This window comes from Sorex araneus, chromosome 3 (genome assembly GCF_027595985.1).
Source record: "Sorex araneus isolate mSorAra2 chromosome 3, mSorAra2.pri, whole genome shotgun sequence".
Lineage (NCBI taxonomy): Eukaryota > Metazoa > Chordata > Mammalia > Eulipotyphla > Soricidae > Sorex > Sorex araneus.
This window is the reverse complement of record NC_073304.1, coordinates 92,339,905-92,362,003: the sequence shown is the minus strand read 5'-3', so window position 1 is coordinate 92,362,003 and position 22,099 is coordinate 92,339,905. Positions and strand designations below refer to the sequence as shown.

Below are 22,099 nucleotides of genomic sequence, written 5' to 3'. Positions count from 1 at the left end.
GGATCTGTGTCAGCTAAAGTCCTCTGAGCAATTTTCCCCTCACAAAAGGAATCCTGTAAACTCGTAAAATCTCTATACCATAGAAGGCCCTGTCAGGAATAGAAAGGTCCCCCAAGACCCTTGAACACTAAAATGCAGCACCCCAAATTGGATGACTGCATGGAAGAGAACAAAGATCTCCATGCATGTGGCACCCCCTGCCATTCTGCAGAGATCCTGCTGGGGCTCTTGGAAAATGGCTGTTAAGATGCGGTTCAGCCTGCCAGGAGCAACAGGGGCAGCGGCGACAAACATCCCCAGTGCCTCTCTCAGCAGTGACAGGACTTCCTCAATATTCACAACAGGCAATGACAACAGCTACCAGCTCATCCCATGCATGCTCAGGGAAGAGCCAAATACCTTCTATTCCAGCGTTTGGGGAAGAAATCTCCTAATAGATTCTATTCAATTAGAACAATGGAACTGAGAAATGCCATATGCCCAAGCAGAAGAAGTGTTCATGGGAATTCTGTCAGCTATAATTCTGAATGAAAATGATGCTAAAACTTTCACGTGGGAATACATAAATGAATTTTTAAAATGTCTGTTAAACCAGATACATGGACAATTTGGGCCACTGGCATATTTGCCTGGAGCCTTCGACTGTTGATACATTGTCTCATTTTCTGATTAATGTCTCTGGGTTTCAGGGGTTCTGTGTGCATTAGTATTAGTTTTTCATGAAGACAATGGTGGTATAATCATGAACAGGAAGCAAATAGTACCAGTAAGAATATTTTGGTAGCTTGCAAAAGAAACTCGCACTGGCATTGACTGCCTTAATAGTCACAACAGGTAGGGAGATTGCTGAGAGCATGTAGGATGCCTGGGTACCATTCCTAGAACTTCTCATCCCACAAGCCGGGGGGAGCAATCCCTAAACAATGAGATAGGAGTATCCCAAGAACAATAAAGGTATGGTCCCAAATAAAACAAATACTTAACAAAGATGATACATTATTAACCTCTTCAATATCAAGAGGCTAGATATAATGACTTGTATATTTTATTTTTACTTTACATGCGTTGTTAAAAACCCAAGTACATATTATTTACACATCCACAATACAAGTTTACAAGATATCTATACATGTTAAAGTACTCTATAAAACAGTATAGAGCCACTTCACTTTAGGGTTACTTTTTATGCCGTACCATTAAAAAAGATACAATCTGTGTTTACCTTTGCACAAATGGATAAAGCATTTAAAAATTAAATTAACAGGATAGAGACTAGATTTTTATGTTAGAAATGTCAACATAAATACTGATAGAACTCACATTACAAACTACAAGGCAGCACAATGTTACAAAATGTTATCCGGGATGACATAGAGTTACTGTTCCGTTTTTCCCCACGCCGGGATTAATATTGGTAAGGTGAATTCAAACACGCTTGTCGGCGATGGGCTGAGTACTGTTTATCGTTGGTTGGTTTAATTTACTATTAATCTGTAATATTTTAGTTGCAAAGCTGAAGTGCTTCAAGAACAGAAGTTTGAGCTTTCTGAGCTTCCAGAGATCTCAGGGAATCATGTTCGTTATAAAACAATATTCTCAAAGGAAAAGAGTAACTGTCTCAGTGTTCTACATTCTGGATCAAAATGCTCTGGTCTCTGCAACCCATCCTCCCCCAAGTAATGTGTATCATCAGCATTATCACAAGGGTTCAGTTGAACTTACTTGTCTGACTGAGTCGGGAGCATTCCTCTGCCTTGATACTTTCTGATTAGGTTCAATAAACCATGGCGTGGTGTGCAGCACATTAACTGAAACAGTCGCTGGTTTGCACATCATCAATTGTAAGTGGTTTCTGCAAACTATGCATAAAGGACTCTAGATGGTTTCCGCAGGTGTCACATTACCCAGGACACCTCATTTGACTTCACATTATCACTGTGTCATCCTCAGGAAAGCTGGAGTGGAATGTTTATCATGGCAAAGGACAGAATGCTGCTATTTTGGGCGGATTCTTTTACAATTAATTGTTCTAGGTTGGTATTTTTTTTTGTTTGTTTCTAAATGATCTTTTTAAAGTCTTTTCAGGTGCTGGTTGAAAAACATTTACAACTGGCACTCACTAAGGATGTGCTCTACTGAAAACACTTGACATACTTTTGAGTACTTCTATCATTCTCATGAATAAGGCACAAAATGCACAGATTCAGGTAAACTCACATTTAATATTTACAGTATATTGTCATTACCTGCATGACTTAGGAGAAGATTCTCACATAAGACAACTAAAACAAGATTGCACCTCTGATAAGTTTCCATAGACTGTTTCAGTTAAGCCAATTATAATTTCTTTCACATTTCTGTTTTGTTGTGTTTTGTTTAGTTTTGATCTTGGGGTTGGAGAAATAAAAACAAAAGAAAATATATTGCATGGGGTGCGGGGGAAACAAACAAAATAAAACCTTATTAGTATGACCAAGGTTAAATATGGTGACTCAGCTGGGATTCACAGTGGACGGGTAATTTTACTACGGAATACTGGTAGACAAACCAAGGATACCTCTTTTAATATCTCTATTTCTTAAGCTGGCAAGACTGTAATAGAAGTGTTAATGAATAGCAGCACAAAATTACTTAGAATTCTTACATTCTGCCACTGGGTACCACGTAAGTCAAGTTAATCATTTTGATGGTCAGATCAGCTTCAATTTTATTTCCTTCTCAGAGCTGTATGCATGGACTGGGGAGGATGGGAATAGTTACTGTCTCTTGTTCAGTCATGCTCAATGTAAACAAATCCATAGCACAAAAAATGCAATGGGAACCTAAATAAATCCTAGTGGGGACAGACCATGTATGCGTACACACACACATGCACACACATGTGCACACACACACACACGCACACACCACAGTTCATTGGTGGCATGAAAAAAAATGCCACACATGAAAAAAATGCTACAGTTTGGGTCAAAGACTGAATTTTTAGCAAATTGTTGGTAATCTACAAGTTTGAGACATTACCATGTTTGTTTGTTTGTTTTTTTGACATTTGTGCAAGAGGCAAGGTGAATGCATACATAAAAAAATGTTCACATTTAATGGGAAGACCACACATAATGGCAGTCTAAGTGGAACCCATTTTCAAGTATTTACTAACAGATTCTTCTGAATACTCTATCAACTCTTTACACTGGTATGGTTGCCCCTCAGAGCTCCATATTTCTTCAGCTTCAAACAAAAGAAATGGAATGACCAGCACCTTCCTTTGTTTTCAGACAAGTACACAGAAGCCTTGCTGTAGTAGCTACATGTGGCAAGTTCTGGTATTGCCAAAGTTAGGAAGAGTTTCTTTGGCCACTTGGTTCTCTTAAAATATGAGGGAGTCTCTTGTCTTAAGGTACCCATACAACAGCATCCTCTCACAACACGGACAGAATAAAGCCACATGGGGGAATAGCACATTTGAGGCCTAGTAAGTATATTTGTTCAGTGGTCTGACAGATGTGGTTTGAGGAACAAATGAAGGCTTTGGCGGCACATCGGGTTTTAAGGACGGTGTCCTCTTTAGTCCCGTCCGAGGAAGAGTGCCGTTACTGGTGTAGCTGCTCTGTCTAGAGAGGGAAGGCTGCAGATGAACACTCACCGGTGCTCCCTGAATATAGTCCACCTTAGCCCCTGTGGGGGTGGGCATGTACCCGCCACGGTTCATACTAGGCTGTCTAGATAACAACACCCCATTGGGTGAGCTTAAGTTTTTAGGCAGCGCAGATATTGAGTGCCTTTGGGAGGAATTTTTGTGATACCCCCTTTGTCTTTCCAGAGAAGTCATTGGGACTCCAGGTGTGGTGGGGACATCCACTCGCTTGGTCGGGCTATTTCTGGGGAGAGTTGAAGGAGGAGAGTAGAGGGAAGCCTCCCGGTTGGGGACTTTGGGAGGTACCTCTGACATAGGCCCCACAGGATCCAACATTAGGGTCTGGTGGGCCATTTGAATATCTCCCATGATGGCTTTGGGGTTGCTATTGGGGTCATTGAGATGTTTCAGGAGGTCATTGAGGGTATTTCTGGAATCCACAGAACGCCGGTGGTCTCTTTTACTGGATGACTTTGTAAGAGGATGGTCAATGTTCTGAAGCTTCTTTTCGGCTTTGTGAGCATTCGAATTTGAGAAAGACGTGTTGTAGTCATGTGTAGCATTAGGAAGAACAATGGCACTGGGGATGTGTCCATGACTTAATGGGGAATGGGGTGGAGGACTAGAAGGGAAGAACTGGGAGGTTTCTTTCCTTGAAGCCCCATGGCTGTGGGTCTTGTCAGAATGGCTCTTCATGGCCTGCAGGGTCTTCTGGTGAAGCACAGGTGTGGACTCAGGTGTGGGGAGAGCAGCCAGCTCAGGAGGTTGGCCTCGGTGGTCCATCACCATGGATTTCGTATCTCCATTGGGTGGCAAATCCTTCCGACTGGTCAGCAGGTTACTATACAACTTGGGGGAATCAATATTCTGTTGATATTCCTTGACTGGGCTGTCAAAGAGACCATTAAGTTTGGCAAAACTTCCACTGGAGTCTGTGCATGACTGGGCCGATTCTGCATCCTTATGAATTTTTCTGTTTTTCCGAACAAACATGTCACGATAGCAATAGACTGCAACACCTGCAATGAATGCACCCAAAACAAAAGCGGCAAAGACACAGGTGATGAGGACATTCATGTGGACCATCTGGTTGGATTCTCCAGACTGAACTTCCCATCGGACACCTGTAATAGACACACAGGAAAAGTCTGAGTTGGTTGCTACTTGAAAATACTATTAGCTTGCACATGGCTTCCATTGAGCCAACACTACCTTCACGTGGTCCTGCTTAGCTTCGAGGGTCAGGCAGATTCTAAAGTTCCATTATCTATATTCTTCTATAATCACAATAGGAATCCCAGAGACAAAGACGAGTGCTGCAATGCCAAGGCATCTCTAAACTTTCTCTGATCTCTGTTAGAGTCTATCTCTTTACCCCAGTTTCACTTTATTGAGAATTAACATTAGAAAGGTTGAGAGCTTCTACCTGTAAATCAGATAGTTACTAAATGGTCAATTTTAAATTTATGGCATTTTTGTCTCATGATGTTTTCCTAATTCATAAATTGGGATTAAAGGGCAGCTGGTGGGATCTGGGCATTGTACAATTTGACATAAACATATAAAGTTAAGATAATCCTGCTAACACTGAAGTAGAATTAGAATATATGATTTGTTCACAGTCTAAGAGAATCAACTCAATAGCTTTAGCCATATTCACACTTTCATATTTGCTTTGACTTGTTTTTTGTTCCATATTGGGATGAAGCACTCTTGAATTGCAAGCTATAAAAAAAAATGTAGACAGTCTACAGAAATATCAATTCTACGTTATCAGTTAAGTAATATCACTCAAATATCTGGAGACACTTAAGAAATATTTAAATTAAACTAGAAGACTATATAAGAGTAAATTAGTTTGCAGTTTTCCTTTTTAATGCAACCACAGACATCTAACAGTCAAAGAAATGTTAGTGTAAGAGGTCTTCAAGTCTGTTATATGCTATAAGCACAGCTATCCCAGAATAAAGTAAGTCAGAGTGAATTGGAAGATTCTGTTGCTTTAGGTTAGTATTGATGCCTTTAAAAATTAGTTGCTTTTAATCAGTGTTCAGGGTTATTGAACTCAGTAGTATTATGAAAAACAAAGAAAGAAAAGGAGAAAGAAATGGTGTTACTAAAGGAAACAAATCGGAAAAAATGATTATAAAGTTGTTTGCAATGAAAACATATGAAACCAAAATCAACAGATGTAAATAATAAATGACAATGGACTGTCTTAAACACTGATTGGAAACCGGATCCCACCTTTTAGTAAGCACTAAAGGAGAGATTTATCTTTTTCTCAGACTCATATATCTAATAAGCTACCTCAACAGGCAGCTATTTCATAAGTGCTTCTATTGCAGGTTGAAAATGATAGTTATGGACAAGCGCTCTGTTGCGTTTTATTGCTTGTGGCATTCAAGCAACTTAGCACCTCACACGTTCCTTTTTTCATATTAGGTTTTGAATTGCGACAAAACAAAAGGCTGAGAGAGGCTCCTAGACAAAACATCTGATATCAGGATATATGCAATTAATGAGTTTTGGCTTTTGATGTTGCTGGGGTGACCCTCGAAATTCTCCTCCAGCCAGCCGACGCTCAGCTTCTTCAGACAGAAACCAACACAGATTAGATTGTCTGAGTGGCTGTTTCACCAACCCTTTCTTTAACAGCTTTCGACTGCTTTCATCTCTTAAAGAATGCACTTCCACAGAACCACAGAACACCGGAGTGACTGACTGCAGCCATGGGAGGAGGAGTCTCAGAAGGAAGCAGCGCCCCTTTGGACCCCCTCCAAATAACCCTAAGTGCCTAGCCTCCTCAGAGGCATGGAGAATCAGGTTTCCACTCAGTGAGACATGAGTTCCCTGGCGAGAGGCCTTACCCTTTGGGATACCTGATAAAGGATCAGTAAAATCAGAAGTGTTTGGGTCATCTTGAACTACAAATTTCCGGGAGCTCGTCAGTTTAGGTCTCCAGGTATCAATCACCTTAGGTGTGATTTCTGGGATACTTGCCATTGTGGTAACAGAAGATGAAGATACCTCCATGTCTGTGGTGGCAAACAGATTTTTATTAACAGGGGAAGTGTCAGCAGATTTTTCTGATGGATCGGTTGCATTTTTTTTTAACGCGAATTTCGAGTTTAGGAGAAAGCCTGCTTGTGGATTTTATAGAAACGCATCTGAGGAGACGACATCAAATCCCTGTCTAGCCAGAGAAAGCTAAATACTAAGATGAATGGTAAGACATGTTAAGCAGATTTCAGAATTAAAAGACAGTCCAAACGCTCCTCCAGAAGCACTTTGTGTGATTAATGGCACTCATGGAAAAGGTAATAATACAGATCCTAAAGATTAATGGCTATTTTCTTATTCTTTAGGAAGACAAAATATTGATTCTTTGTGGCTGCTTTTTTTTTGAGGGGTGGTGTGGGGGTCATATTCACTGGTGCCCAGGGGCTACTGCTAGCTCTGCACTCTTGGTGGTGCAGGAGGGAACCATATGTGGTGCCAGGAACTGAACCTGGGTCAGTGGCATGCAAGGTAGACTCCTTAACCCCTATACTATATCTCTCAGGCCTTCTGGGTACATTTTTTTAAAAAGTACTTTCACAGGTGGGTTGATATGATACAATCTTCACTGGGGTGTCTAGGGGGGGAATGTCATGAGAAAATAACCTGGTCAACATGACTCTGAACCTGATAAGCCAGTTCTGCTGAAGTGCCTGTCTGGCTTGCCACAGCCCCCAGCCCCTAGAGCCTTCTCACAGTTCTGCTGAAGTGCCTGTCTGGCTTGCCCAGCCCCCAGCCCCTAGAGCCTTCTCACATGGTGCCTGTCTGTGGGGAAGCACTGAACCTGGTCTGAGACTTCCAAAGGCTCCTGGAGTCTCTTTCACAGAATTAGCCCCAACTCACTCTAGGCTGCATAAGGAGGTCCTGATATAGCAGATTTGCCATCTTTTCCCTCTTGCCCTCCCTGGCCACTCAAAATACAAAATTGCTGGTTAGTTTTAGAAGCAGCAACAGGCCTGGGAGTGACCTCCTCTCTGCACATGTCTGTTGTTGATTTCCACCTGATAGATATCCCCTCCTTAAAAGGCAAGCATAGGATTTTAGGTGAAAACATTCAACGACCCCAATTCACACAGGTGCCACGGTCACCGCTGACTTTTCCAGAACATACACACAGAGGGGGAATGACTGGCCCCCAGAGCGCCTTAAATATCAGAAACCCAGCTTCATTCAGTGCGACTCTTGTTCACACCACCGAGACCACAACATTCAAAGATTCCCAGTATGGCTGCAAACCACTCAAAAAAGAACTCTAAAATGTATAAATACACATTTTTGGGGAAATGTGTATTTGTTTACTAGGTCTTAGGAGAGGTGAGGAGAGAAGGGGAAAATAATGAAATTCTGCCATCCATTGAATGGAGATGGGCAGAGGGAACATTCACAATGCAAGGAGGTGAGAAAGAAGACAGCTCAGGTGGATGTGCGTGCAGTTGGAATGCATCTATGTTAACCCGACTGAGTTTTCTGAAAGGATGTGCCTCAGTCAATGATGAGCTGTTAACATGCTACAAAGGGGTGAGGTGTTGAATAAGAAAAAGTTTTGGGGAACTATCAGTGGGGTTATGAGTCAAAGCAGAAAAATGAAGGGCTGCCAAACTGCGCAAAAGGAGGGGAAAAGGGGCTGAAAATGCTGAACTGAAGGAAAGAAAAGGTTGTTAATTCAAAAAAATTAAAAAAAACTAACCAGATGTTGGACCGCCAAATATTTTGTAATCTGGTGTAGCTGAAGTAGGCAAAATTTCTAAAAGAATTAAAGGAACAAGTAATCAGTAAAAAGTAACCAAAAGAAAGCAAAAAATTATGAATTCCAATTAACTCAAAAAGTCCAAAGGAAAACTGTAAATTAAAAGGTTAACCTCTCTCCGTGAAGACTACCTTTGTCTAGATTTCCTATAAAATTGTAAATGGTGAAAGAACTAAAAAAAAAAATTTAAAAATTAAAAAAAAAAGGCTCTCCACTAATGTTACCCCATGACCAAACAGCTCAGCTTTTGCGAAGTTTACGTTAAATGCTAAGGAGTATGTGTCCTGAATCATTAAAAGGCTGATTGTAAAATAATGTTCACGTGCAAATGCAGTCAAAAAGAAGTGTCAAGCAAGAAACGAAGGCTGGACTTACCATGGCAATCCCCCAGGTGTGCTGTGTTGCCATACTCGGGGTCTTGCTCATACCCTCCAACTCTGTGGTGATGAAAAAGCAAAGAAGCCTTCAGTTATCAAGAGGAACACAAGTGACAACTAGATAGAACCAAGAATACAGGCTGATTAGTAGGAGCAGGCAGAGAACATTTTATTTAAAAAGACCTTTTAATGAAAGCTCGCTAAACAGAGTGTTTCTGTGAAACATTTGGTAATTACAATGTGTAAGAGACCAAAAGAATTGTTCTGTCTCTCCATCCATTTCCCTTAGGTTTGGACCTTTCTACAATCTCCCTTCCCTCTCACAGTTGTATCCTATCTTTATTCATTTTTCCCATCTATGTATATGTATATACATAAAGTGACAGATATATAAAGAGAGAAACAGAGCAATCATGTTATGGGAAGTTTGCTTAAAGTTCCCATTTTCTTAAGTTTTGGAGACGATCTTGGCTAATGTGACTAAATATACTCACAGTGTCCCTGGAGTCACCCTCCCACAGGTCTCCTGGCTTAACCAGCCACAGTATGGGTCTCGAGAAGCAATACAAGACCTGCAAAAAACCAAACAGAGCATGACTTGTGTACTCTCATCATCAAAGGTCTTGATGTATTAGGAGCAGCGTATGTAAGTCCGTACTAACATACTTTTTACATGATCCGTAACGCTCACAGCGACTGAGGGGGATGCGAACTACACAGCTAGAGAAGGCCACGTACAGGGCATGATGGTCTTTATCCAACTGTAATGAGATGACCTTTCTGTCCTCCTCGTTCTCGGCGTTACACCTACGTTGTGGGAGACATTGTAAGATCATTCATTTAGTAAGTCAGGAGCTACACACAACCATAGAAGACAAATGGGACTTGGGGTTTGCAATTACGGGAAGCTAGGCAACCTTACGGAATATTCTCAGTAGCAAACCAGTCAGGCACAGAGTTTGGAAAGCAGTAATTATGCCATGTGTCTGCTGCTGGTCTACATGGTTGGTTACATTTCAGGTGGCACAAGGGGGTTCTTGAGATTGCTTTCCTGTTCTGATAATTGAAGGGAACTGTAGTTTGTGTAAACCATGCTAGACATAAGGAAAGTGTTATGTTTAAATGTGTTTATTTGTTTTGCTCACATGGTGGTGGTAAGGGGATTTGGCCATATCTAGCAGTGCTCAGAGGCCATTCCTGGCTCTGTGCTCAGAGACCCCTCCTGGTGGAGCTCAGGGAACACTCTGATATGCCAGGGATCTAAAGTGGGCTACAGGCAAGGCAAGTGTCAAGCAAGTATATTTTTTTTAACTTAAAAAAATTTCAATTTATTTTTTAAAATTGATTTATTTAGGGCTTTTGGCCACACCTGGTGATACTCAGAGGTTTTGGTTCTGCACTCAGGAATCACTCCCTGAGGTGCTCAAGGGACCATATGGGATGCCAGTGATTGAGCTCGGGTCAGCTGGGTGCAAAGTAACTGCAGCACTATCTTTCTGGCCCTGCAAGGCATGTGTCTCGACCCCTGTTCTATTTTTCTAGCCCTAAATGCATTTAAAATATTTCTGTGTTAAACGTTCTGGGTCTTAAGTTTTCTTTACTCCATTCCTCTCCTCTACTTTCTGTTTGTTTTAATGGTCAAAAAGAAAAAAACAGCTCTATCAAAGGGACCATTATGACAATGAGAGTTGGAAATCATTACTCTGGACAATTGAATGCAAAAAGTAGGATATACATGAAAACCTTTCAGTACCTGTACTGTAAATCATAACTCCCAGAAAGAAAGATGGGGGAGAGAGAGAGCGAGAGAGAGAGAGAGAGAGAGCGAGAGAGAGAGAGAGAGAGAGAGAGAGAGAGAGAGAGAGAGAGAGAGAAAGAGAGAGAGAGGAGAGAGGGAGGAAGAGAGAGAGAGGAGAGAGGGAGGGAAGGATAGAGAGAGGAGAGAGAGAGGAGAGGGAGGGGGAGAGAGAGAGGAGGGGGGAAGGAGAGAGAAAGGGAAGAAAAGTTCTTGTTGTATAGACAAACTGGGGGTGGGGGTGGTGGGAATTGTACACTGGTGAAGGGACAGGTGTTGGAACACTGAATGATCTAAACCAGAACATAAAGAATTTTGTAACTGTGTATTTCATGGTGGTTTAATAATTAAAAACAATTTAAAAAAATCTTCTTATCAGTAATTGGAAAAAAATTCTTAACTAGAAGTACATTGTGTGTGATTATATGTGTGTCTGTGTGTGTGCGTGTGTATTTAAGAGAGAAAGAGAGAGAAAGGGAGAGTTAGTGAGAGATAGCATGTGTGAGAGGAAGTGCAGCCATCTGTGCTACACGTGGCATCCTGAAATCTGCAAGGTAAAGGAAGTATGCTAAAATGTTCTCATTTTCCACAGGTGATAAACAAAACTTGAATTATTTTGAAACCCATCCACTGCCCAGCTTTCTAGCCATAGCAGACACAGGAAAACAATAAACCCAGGATTCATTTCCGTGAGGAGAAAAAAAAAATAACCTAAAATGCTAATATGACTAACCACTGCTAATTCAGAGGACTGCAAGGAAATGACTAGATAAAAATACAGTCCGGAAATTTTGAGTAGTGCTGAAGAGCCTTCTCGTAAAATATACCTACTTTGCATGGTTGTAGGCTTCAATCTCTTCCAGTAATACGCTGTCATTCAAAGAAAAAGGACTGGTCTTTGCCAAAACTTTAAGTACCACACCGGCCTCCGAGCCAACGAAGATGACTGTGTAGTTCTGGTGGGGTCCTGCTGAATGGTCCACCGCGATGGCCGTGAGTCTGTACCTACCAGAGCAGGTGGGAGAGCAGGTCAGAGATGGGCAGGCAACAGGAGGAAGAGAGGTAGAATGGAGTTTGGCTAGTGTGTGCGGTGTAGCCATACCTGATCCTGGTCTTTGTGAACCAGGGCTCATCAGCAATGGGCGGAACAGCTGAGTCCATCAGGGGATGGGATTTGATGAAAGACAGGGTTTCATCCGGGAACTCAATAGAGGTTTCATAAGCTTCAGCAAGGCCATGCTTGGCACAGCAACCAGGCCTAAAGGAAGAACATTGTGTCTGACCCCTCACAAACGTACCAAAGGCATACAGGAGAGGTCAAGAGAGCGGGGAGAAGGACCTACGCTAGAGGAGCAATGCAGCTTCCTGGAAAGAGTCCATGCTTCACATTGGGCTCCAGGGGTTCTGTTTCCTGACTTCCTGCCTCCAAGGCCACACAGGACCCCCTCTCAGGGCTGGGAGTTTGACCCAGCTGCTTTCTGAGAATGCATGCTTCCAGAAATCAAAGGGATTTGTTAAAAGTAAAAGCCCTTTTTATCTTTTTTTTTCTCTCTCTCTCTCTCTCTCTCTCTTTACCTTGGCTTTGGTACTTTGTCTTCAGGGACTGCTGTCCAAACAGAATCTGGAGTTTTCTGTTCTTTAAACCGGCCTTTGAATACTTTTTCAATGTCATCCATGCTAAATGCACAGACTGCAGAACCAGGAATGCTGAAAAAGAGGGAAGCCATGAGCAAGCCATCAGGCCACCATGGGCAAGCAGAGAGGCCTTTTGAAGTGCCAGGGAGCTGTTCTCACCTGTTGAGCTGTGTGGTAAACACCCCGACCACAGTGGGGATGCCATTGATTTGTATTATGTCTGTGATAGACTGCAGGACATCAAAGTAGAAAAAGGAATCTCCGGGGACAGAACAGTTCAGCCGAGCCTTCAGAAAGGAAGTCCAGTGTTTCTCTAGGACCCGCTGGGAGCCCCCCATGTCGTTTTTACATATGCGGGCAACGCGGGAATACACAGCCTGCCAAAAGTATAAGCAGAGCCACCATTAGGAGCATAGAGGAGATAGAGGAGGAATGGAAACAAAAGGCTGCTATTTGAGGGAGAGAAAAAAAAAGTTCTGAAGATAAGTAACTCAAAAGACTCTAGCAGCTTTCTCTCCAGGGGTCTATACAGTAACAATGCAAACTAGATGTACCCAGGGAAGATATAAAGGGCTATTTCCTGTTCTCCCAAACACGTGCCCCAAGAAGTGAGCTAGTAAACCTCTTAGCTGAATGGAAACCATTGTCACTCATTTCACTTCTCCTATTGTTGATGAAATGTGTCATCCTTAAACTTGGCACAGAGGGTTTAGTATACTTAAAATTCACATAGGAGCTTTTATGAATGCACTAAAAACTGAACCCTTATGTTCCATCATTTAAAGACTGAGTACAAAAACACTAGTTATGGATGTCTTAATAGTGAAAGTGCCATCTATAGCCAAGGGGGCCTGTAGAATAGTCTCTAAGTAACAATGGAGAAGTGACTCTCAGCACTCAAAGCTGCTATTTCCATGCTGGTCGTTGTTTAATTGTTAATTCTTCCCCCCTCCCCCCCAAACACACCCCAGCATTTGTTCTCATAAGCCCCTCACCTTTCCACATCTGGCCTTAAAATATACTGAATTGTATAAAGCATACAAAAGCCATAGCTTTGCCCAAGTTGGCCCAATTCCATCCCGTTCAAGTCCACAATCTAAGTCAAGCACATGTTACTTGCCTTGCCTAAATTATTATGCTCTACAGCAATTTCTCGGAAGAAGAAATAGACATAGTTTCCATATTCTATGGCATGAAGAAAGTGCGGTTCTGAAAGAAAAATGGGAAACAAACTGATTCCTAAGGGATCGTTCAATTAGCCTGAGACCCTGACTTCTAGGTATAACTAACAGATGTCACATAGGTATATTCAAGCCTACAAGGACACATCTAAGCTAGTCCATTGAAGAGACCTGCTATGGCTATGCTGAAGCTTCAGGGAACCCAGAGACTTTAATGTCAGCTAATGGACTGTAAAAAAGGCCTACAGGGAACTGAACTACAGCAAAGGTCTTTGTTTCAACAGATTTATTCATTAACCTATTTAACTAGGGAGGAAAAGTACTTAGGTTGAGGAAAAAAAAAAGAATCCAACCGTGATGTCTGGACACCAAAGAATAAAATGACTCTACAGATATGAATGAATTGAATTGTTTCTTACCAACACAGACATATGGACAAGGAGATTCAGTGCCTACAGAGTTAAGCAAATTGGTGCACACACTCTCTCTCTCTCTCTCTCTCTCTCTCTCTCTCTCTCTCTCTCTCTCTCTCTCTCTCTCTCCAGAAGAAAATCTAGGTGAAACTACGTTACTACCAGAACTCCTCCTTGACATGTCCCCTTTACCATCCATTGATATTTTCCTTCACAACCAAAGGAGTTTATAGTTGCACTAAGCAAACAACATAAAGTTAGGCACTAACTCTCTCAATTCATGGTACTAGGTCATCCCACAACCCTTGTTGATTTCACCTTTGCTCCACACAGATACCTTTTATCCATTTTGAATCATATTTTATTGTGCGCAGAGCAGATCCATCACCCATGCTTCGATAAATAACCGCATCACTAGCCAAGAAGTCAGCTACTGTGGCAGAGTACAACTTCCCATCTGAAACCAAAGTTATAATTTGGATCAAATAACCATAATTATCCAGTTATGTGTTACCCTAGGTGGTGTATTATACCCAACAGGAGCACTTTTTCCTATGTTACTGCTATTGATACCAAAAAGAATACTTAGAAACCAGGAATCAACCTGTGATAGATTGGTCTATGGTATTACCTGATTTTACAGATGAAAGATCAAAGCATCAAAAAGACGAGCAATTTACTAAGGGTCACTGGCTTAGTAAACAACAGAGACAAGTGTCAGAAAACTTATATTAGGCTAACTTTAATTCCTCTTTTTTTGAAATATATTTGCAACGTTTAGTCCCTTGAAATATCAGTATCAAGTTAGCTATTCTACTTATACACCTTCCCTGCACCCTTTAAATTCCTTTTTGCACCTTCAATGTCATTACTCATTTATATTCATTACACTAAAAGATCTTACCAGCGAAAAGGGCAACATTGGTTTGTCTGGCATCAAATGGGCATCTTGCCAGGCCACTAATTTCTTCCCCATCATACTCTAAGGTATTCAACTACAAAAGAAGAATAAAAAGGTGGTGTCACATCTGTTCAATGTACCTGTTTGTAGGCAACACTGCTTTATTTGTATCAAAATTCTATTTGAAGAGTACTGTCTTTATTCTTCCATCACATTTTAGAGATAAAATAAATTATTGGGGCACAGCATAGAGGATTCAACTCCAACAGCATGCCAGCAAAAGAGGAGAAGTTGATTTTTAAAAAAGCATATCATACAAAATATACTCACTCTATAGTATCTACACATGGGATTAAAGGCATTGGTACCACACACAAAAACCATCTCATCATTTCTTGGAACAAATACTTTAATAAAGTTGTGGCATTCATCCTAAAGAAAACAACAATTACATAAATATTAGCTATGCAATATGCTGACATTGTGGGATTAAGAGCAAATAAAGATCACATCTAGCAGGCCCGGGACTGTTGTACTTACTTTGTGTTTGCCTTTCATAGCACAGTTTTCTCGATCCTGCTGTCTGGATCGCCATGTCAGTTTCTATGTTAATTAAGCAAAGCCGAAGTTCAGTTTTTAACTATGAAAAGTTTTGGAGGGGAGGGGGGATCATTATTCAAGTTCTGGGGGAATGCAAATCAGTTTGCCAAGTATACTTCCTCACCTTGCTTGGTATCACTTCTGTTTTGGGAATTTCATTTAAGTTGACTGTATAAACTTGATCCCTGTTGGAGGGGGAAAAATGACGGTAAGTCATCGATGTGAATGCATAAAAATGTGAAGGCAGCTGCTGGTTTTATTTTTACAAAGCTGCCTTTATTGTGTTTTGAAGATCATTTGGATTTTCTCTGTCTCACAGAAAGTCAACAATGAGAAGTTTTTCATTAGTGAGATCCCATTCTGTATCATTGTGGTTAGGGAGCAGAGAGCTACCATGGGTCAAACTGCTACCTGGTATTAGCATAGACATGCATCTAATATTTGCCTGAATAGTTCCAAGTTAAAAGAGAATAAAGATTTTTTCCCCCCTGCTGCTTTAGGAATAAAGCATGGTGTATGATTTCTTGATGGCAGTAATAAAATTGCACTGCTGAATCCTTTTAGCTCTGTATTTTGTTCCTGATACACACAACCCTGACTTCTCGGTGAATATTTTTTGGCTACTTGCAATTTTTGATCACAATCACATATTAGTTTTTCATGAACTAGACACATTAATGCAAGCGCCACAAGAGAAAAGAATTTTAATCTAATAAACCAATGAGAGGAAAATTACCTGCCAGCAATATAGAGTGTGTCTCGAATTTTCAACATCAGCTGAAAGTCCAGCCTGTGCTGTGATTCATTGCCTGAAGGGCGTCCTCTAAAAACCGGATATTGCCTTGAATCTGCAAGTAAAAATGGGCTAAACCATCAGTCAGGATTATGGAGCTAAAGAATCAATATACAGCATTGATTAGCTGTATATACTAGTTGTAGAAGGGTTTTAACTAAATTCCTCTCCTAAGGTCTTGAATATAAATGAATAAAAGATGGTGAATGTCATCAACTGGTCTTTTCCTTTTCATTTAAAATAGCTAACCTATGTATGGGCTGCTTTAGAAAACCACTCACCAAAACTGTTCCATTTTCTCCAAACACTAGGAAATGATTATGGGTAAATTAATATGCAAAACAGTGAAAGGGATCTAAAACTCTCTTTTTGAAAATGAATATGCTTACAAAATCAAAACCAGAAAAGATTCCTTCTGAGAAAAGGAGAAAGTTGTTTCTATTACTTACAGTGATAATCTACGGTATTAAGGGGTTCATCATCTTCAGGAAAGCTGACTGCCCTCAGCTGGGAAATCATCAGGAGCAGCATGTAGGCACAGAGCAGGAAGAACCTCATGGTGCAGCAAGATGAAGGCAGAGAAGCCCCTCCTTAGAAAGCCCACTTAGCTACCTGGAAAACAGACAGAGTTTGGAAAGATCACAGTGCTAAGAGGAAACTGTTTTCTCATTTGTAAGCAGCTCCACTTCACTGCCAGCCCTCTCCAATGCCTCCCTGCACCCTCCGAGCCGGAGCCAGGGCAGGGGTGGAAGAGCTATCTCTAAAAACTCAGGAAAAATCCACGGCAGCCTGCCAGACCTGATGAAAGCATCTGCTGAGCATATTGAAGCTTTAGGCAAATTTGCAAGAGTTTGTGAGGTAGCTATGTATGTCATCGTCACAAAATCACCAGAACCACAAACACAATGCTGGCTGCTGACTTGGCAAGAAGATGTGCAAAGTTGGGATTAGAATTTTAATTAAACCCCAATCTGCTTCCCTTCCTCCAGCCCTGAAATAAATCCAGTATGGTTCCTCTCTGGTCCCCATAGAATGCCAAAGCTGCCTTGCGTGTATCTGAGGAACCAAAAGGCCTGTCACCCCTCAACTGATCTTCGCTTAGGTCACGGCCAAATTTTGCAGCTTCACCCAACCCTTAGCTCTAAATTCTTTAGTAGACTAGTTCCTTAAACATATCAAGTCTAATATGGAAGCAGTGACCTGAATAACCTTGAATCAGGGAATAAAAAGAAATGAAATAATTTAGCCATCAATCAATCCAGCAAGCAAGCCAAGTATGGCAGGGATGAAGCTGGATAACTGATTGTGTGTGTGTGTGTGTGTGTGTGTGTGTGTGTGTGTGTGTGTGTGTACTTTTTGTTTTTGAGGGCCACCCTTGGCGGTGCTCAGGGCTTACTCTTGGTTCTACACGCAACTATTACTCTGGTGGGACTGGAGGGACATCATATGAGGTGTTGGGCATTGAACTCCGGTTAGGCAAGTGCCCAATCAGCTGTACCATTTCTCTGCTCCTTGGGGAAATGCATAGTTTTGCATTAAACAACTTAGGCACATGCCTTACCCACTGTACTATTGCTCTGGCCCCATATTAAACAATTTAGAAACAAACCAATACCTTGGGTATGCACGTTCTCTTAGCTCTATTGAACTTTAGAGCTCTAAGGGACCTTAGGGACCAACTAGTCCAACCCCCTCATTTTTCAGATGAGAAAACTAAGGACTAGAAAAATAAAGAGACTCAGTGAATTTCATAGAGCTATTTAGGGCAAGATCAGACTTCTGGCCTGAGTCACCATTCAGGTTCTTTCCATCAAATTGAATGAATAAAGAAATTAAATGACTGGTCATTTCTTTTTCTTCCTTCAAAAATAAAGCATTACAAAACCAATTTTTTTTTGAGTAATGGATATAATCATTATCTTTATTGAAGTGTTGCTTCACAGGTGCCTGCATATATTAAAATTTATCAAATTGTCCATTTAAAAATGTGCAGCATATTGTACATAAATATCTAAACAAGACAACTGCACAATATTGTCAAAATTATAAATATTTACATGTTATTTATTTATTTTAAAATACAGCTTCAGGACCTGGGAGACAAAACTGCCAGTAGGGTGCTCACCTTGCATGCAGCCAATCTAAGTATTATCCCTAGCACCCCATATGGTCTCTGAACTCACCATAAGTGATCACTGAGCTCAGGGCCATAAGTAAGCCCTGAGCACAGTCAGATGTTGCCCAACACCAAAAATAAAAATAAATAAAATAAAACTATTTAGAACCTTTCTGGGCCAAGAGGTCACAGTCTGTTTTTGTGAGCTTGTAAATTCTCCAGTTTGCAACAATCCCAGCCTTTTCTCAACCCAAACTGTCACAGTGTTGGGCAGTGAAACATTAAGCTGTAGCTCTAGTTTCATATACCTAGGAACTTTAGGGGTTATTTTAAGAATCAGTTCAAATTTTGGTGTGTGTGCGTGTGCGTATGCATGTGCGTGTGTGTGTGTGTGTGTGTGTGTGTGTGTGTGTGTGAGTCATCTAACCACTCAGTTAGGTACCTACAATGACTCATCTCTTTTTTGTTTGTTTTTTAGCCACACCCAGAAGTTTTCAGGGCTTTCTGTGCTCAGGGTTCATTCCTGATAAACTCAGGGGACCATCCTTGGTACTGGGGAAAAAAATCCAGGTTGGTCATGTGCAAGGCAAATGCCCTACCTACTTATTTTTTTCTTGTTGCTAGTTTGTTGTGGGAGTCATATACAACATAGATGAGAACCACCAGGGCATCTCCAGATGGTTCTTGAGGCACCTTGCGGTATCAGGGCTCAAACACAGGGTTTCACACATTCACTCTCTACCATTTGAACCACTTGGGAACCTCTTATCTCTTCTTGATGTCAAATACACAGAAGCACTTTATTCTATGCAATGCTCTTAATACACCTCTTTCTAACCAAAGTAAAAACCTAGGTTAGTAAAGAAAGAGACTAATAGTATGAACCAGAGAAATAACACACCAGAGAAATAACAGTGGGTAGAGCCTTGCACATGGATGACCTGGGTTTAATACCAGGCACCCTGTATGATCGCCTGAGCCCCACCAGGAATAAACCCTGAGCACCACTGAGTATGGCTCAAACTACTCCCCTCTCTAACAACAACAAAAAAGATTAATAGTGCAACAAAATTTCTTTTTTTTTTTTAAATTCTTTTATTAATTCACCATGTCGAAAGTTACAAAGCGTTCAGGTTAAAGTCTCAGTTATACAATGCTCAAACACCCATCCCTTCACCAGTGCACATATTCCACCACCAAGAATCACGATATACCTCCCCCCTTCCCCCCACCTCCCCAGCCCCCCACCCCGAATGTGTAACTGGTAAATTTCACTTTACTTTCACTTTACTTTGATTACATTCAATATTTAAACAAAAAAAATTCACTATTATTGATTTGGAGTTTCTCCCCCCCTAAAGTCGATCTGCTGAAAAGAAAGCATTTGGTAATTGCAACAAAATTTCTGAGTGGATAATTTTGTGTATTTATATTTGAGGGGGAATTGGATTACAACCAGCAGTGCTTAGGGTTTATTCCTGGCTCTGTGCACAGGATCACTCCTGACGGTGGGGTTGATCATATGCACGGAAAGCACCTTACCTCCATGCACTATTTATCTCGCCCTTTAGTGGATGATTTTAAGCCAGAGAATTTTTTTTTTTTTAGAGAACTGAATCCTTCTATACATCCTTTGGAAAGACATACACACTAGAGAAGCAACTCTGACTTACATTTGAACAATATGTTTCCCGATTCCTAGCTGACTGACTTGGTAAAGTGTCTCCACTCTCTCTACTCATTGGTTTCTCTGTCTATAATATGAGGTAATAAATACCACCTTATCCACAAGCTGAAAAAGAACCAAATGTTGGCACAGACAGATTCTAAGTAAAGTGAATCCTCCTCACTTATTTCCTGTTGTATGGCCCTTGCATGAGACCATGGTGACTATAAAGAGTCTAATTAAAAAGGCCTAAAAAAATTAAGGCCATATAACCATATTTAAAATTGTAGAATCCTGGAGCATGCAGCCACATTTGCTGCCACACCACATTTTATACATTGGTAATCTCTTATACAAGGGTTTACTGGCTCCAGCGTGAGATACAGCAATCTTCACACACTTTCCTCTAAGGAAACTTTTTTGGATCATTTTTAGCGGATTATTTATAACAAGCAATATAAGTTATTTAGGTCCTGCTTGGGGACAGGGTTTGGGGGTTGTGGTGGAAACATACAAAATATAGTGGTGGGTAGGTGTTGGAATATTAAATGTAACAAATTATTGTGAACAACTTAGTTAAAATAAAATTTTAAAAAATATTAGGGCTAATATTTTTAAAAAATATTAGGGGTGTGATCCACCCCTCCCCCCAAAAAAAGCCAAAAAAAAATACAAACGGGCTTTCATGATAAATTTTAGGCTTTAGTTAATTTATCAAACCTAGAAGAAAAAGTTGAAAAAATTACTCATAATCCAACCATTCTAACCCAACAATCACAACTGAGTTCTAGGTTTTTTTGGTTTTTTGTTTTTCACTACATGCACACAGTTCCAGTCACTGGGACGCAAGGAACTCCTTCAACCTACCACTTCTCCTGAAACAGCCTCTACCCTCCTTGCTTCACCACAGTAGCTATGCTTGTTGTTGTTGTTGTTTACTACCATTTCCTACCAACATGTTGTATCTACCACGTTCCAGTCTATGTTGTTGCCACTGACTGACTAACATTTATTACTGATTTCTAGTTGAGGTAAGTTAATTACAATTAATGGGTTTTTTTAAAATTGTATTTTTAACGCACAAAGTTACTGTACCAACGGGACCAAAGAGATAGAACAGCAGGTAAGGTGCTTGCAAATCCTGGTTAGGTCACGAGGCATCACATACAGTTCTTAATTAAGCACCACCAGGAATGATCCCTGAGCACAGAGCCAGGAGTAAGCCCAGAGTACAATCAGGTAAATCCACAAATGAACCAAACAACAACAAAAAGTCACTTCAGGGCACCCCATCACCATCAAAGTGCTAAAGACCCTCCAGCACTGTCCAGATGCCACTTCTTAATCCCTGTCTCTGGCCTTCCTCCCCCCACCCCCACCCCCACAATTAATGTGGTAACCTCAAATCCTGCTCATCACCTGACTTTGTTTTTTCACCAAAACTGTTTTGCTACTTATAAAGATCCTAGAAAGTTAAGGCAGCATCAAATTACAAAATCTTGCCCTAAGAATTAAATTCTACTTTATGACATCAGTCCCAAACTTGATGCGTCACCGAATATTCACTTGCAAATATTCAGAAACATCAGAAATATCAACAAATGTAAAAAAATCTTAGAACTATCTGCCTAAACCCAAGAAGGTGTGAGACTCTCTATTGGGTGAAGTACTGAAAGGTTGGTGTATTGTGGACATGTGCTCCAGAAGGCAGGGCAGGGCGGGTCCACACCAGGAAGCTTATCTCTCCCAGCTGTGATTTCCACTCTGGGTCAGAGGACAAAATCACGCTGACTCACTGTGGAGCACTGGGCTGCGGCTGAGCTATCACTTCCTATCACTCATTCATGTGACACTGCAGAATGCAGTTTTTACCCAGTCCTCCTCCCACCAACCTCATCCTCTAAAATAAAACCCCACCACTAATTGCTTCCTGTTCTTGCATAAAGCCATTATTTGAAAAACAAATTTCACTTTCTGATTTGTCATAGCACTTATAAATGGAAGTGTTTACTGTAAAATATATATCAAAGTAAGGTTAAGTGGAGAGGAAAGAATCTCAAAGTATCTAAGAGAAAGGAACCAGGAAGGAGATTTATTTGCAAGTAGATCTCCTGATTACTTCAGATCTCCCCTAATTTAAGGAAACATCTCAGGATTCTAGGGTTCTGTGATATCATGAAA

At 40.9% G+C, this 22,099-nt stretch overlaps 1 protein-coding gene across 8 annotated transcripts in view; it reads right to left on the bottom strand.

Moving 5' to 3' along the window:
- Positions 1-1,029: 1,029 nt before the first annotated feature.
- SEMA6D (semaphorin 6D) overlaps positions 1,030-22,099 on the bottom strand; it is a 681,608-nt gene continuing 660,538 nt past the window's right edge. For 4 of the 8 annotated variants that reach the window (XM_055131630.1, XM_055131629.1, XM_004609642.2 and 1 more), the window contains 18 exons: positions 16,586-16,748; positions 16,080-16,191; positions 15,468-15,528; positions 15,284-15,346; positions 15,074-15,175; positions 14,747-14,837; positions 14,180-14,299; positions 13,369-13,457; positions 12,408-12,625; positions 12,189-12,320; positions 11,716-11,871; positions 11,445-11,618; positions 9,485-9,625; positions 9,313-9,390; positions 8,817-8,878; positions 8,382-8,438; positions 6,505-6,672; positions 1,030-4,758 (listed from right to left, as the gene is read on the bottom strand). In XM_055131630.1, the coding sequence (XP_054987605.1) occupies positions 3,470-4,758; positions 6,505-6,672; positions 8,382-8,438; positions 8,817-8,878; positions 9,313-9,390; positions 9,485-9,625; positions 11,445-11,618; positions 11,716-11,871; positions 12,189-12,320; positions 12,408-12,625; positions 13,369-13,457; positions 14,180-14,299; positions 14,747-14,837; positions 15,074-15,175; positions 15,284-15,346; positions 15,468-15,528; positions 16,080-16,191; positions 16,586-16,694 (3,222 nt within the window). In that variant the 5' untranslated portion in view covers positions 16,695-16,748 and the 3' untranslated portion in view covers positions 1,030-3,469. The remainder of the gene's footprint in view (positions 4,759-6,504; positions 6,673-8,381; positions 8,439-8,816; positions 8,879-9,312; positions 9,391-9,484; positions 9,626-11,444; positions 11,619-11,715; positions 11,872-12,188; positions 12,321-12,407; positions 12,626-13,368; positions 13,458-14,179; positions 14,300-14,746; positions 14,838-15,073; positions 15,176-15,283; positions 15,347-15,467; positions 15,529-16,079; positions 16,192-16,585; positions 16,749-22,099) is intronic. The other 4 variants (XM_055131632.1, XM_055131634.1, XM_055131633.1 and 1 more) reach the window with 4 other exon arrangements.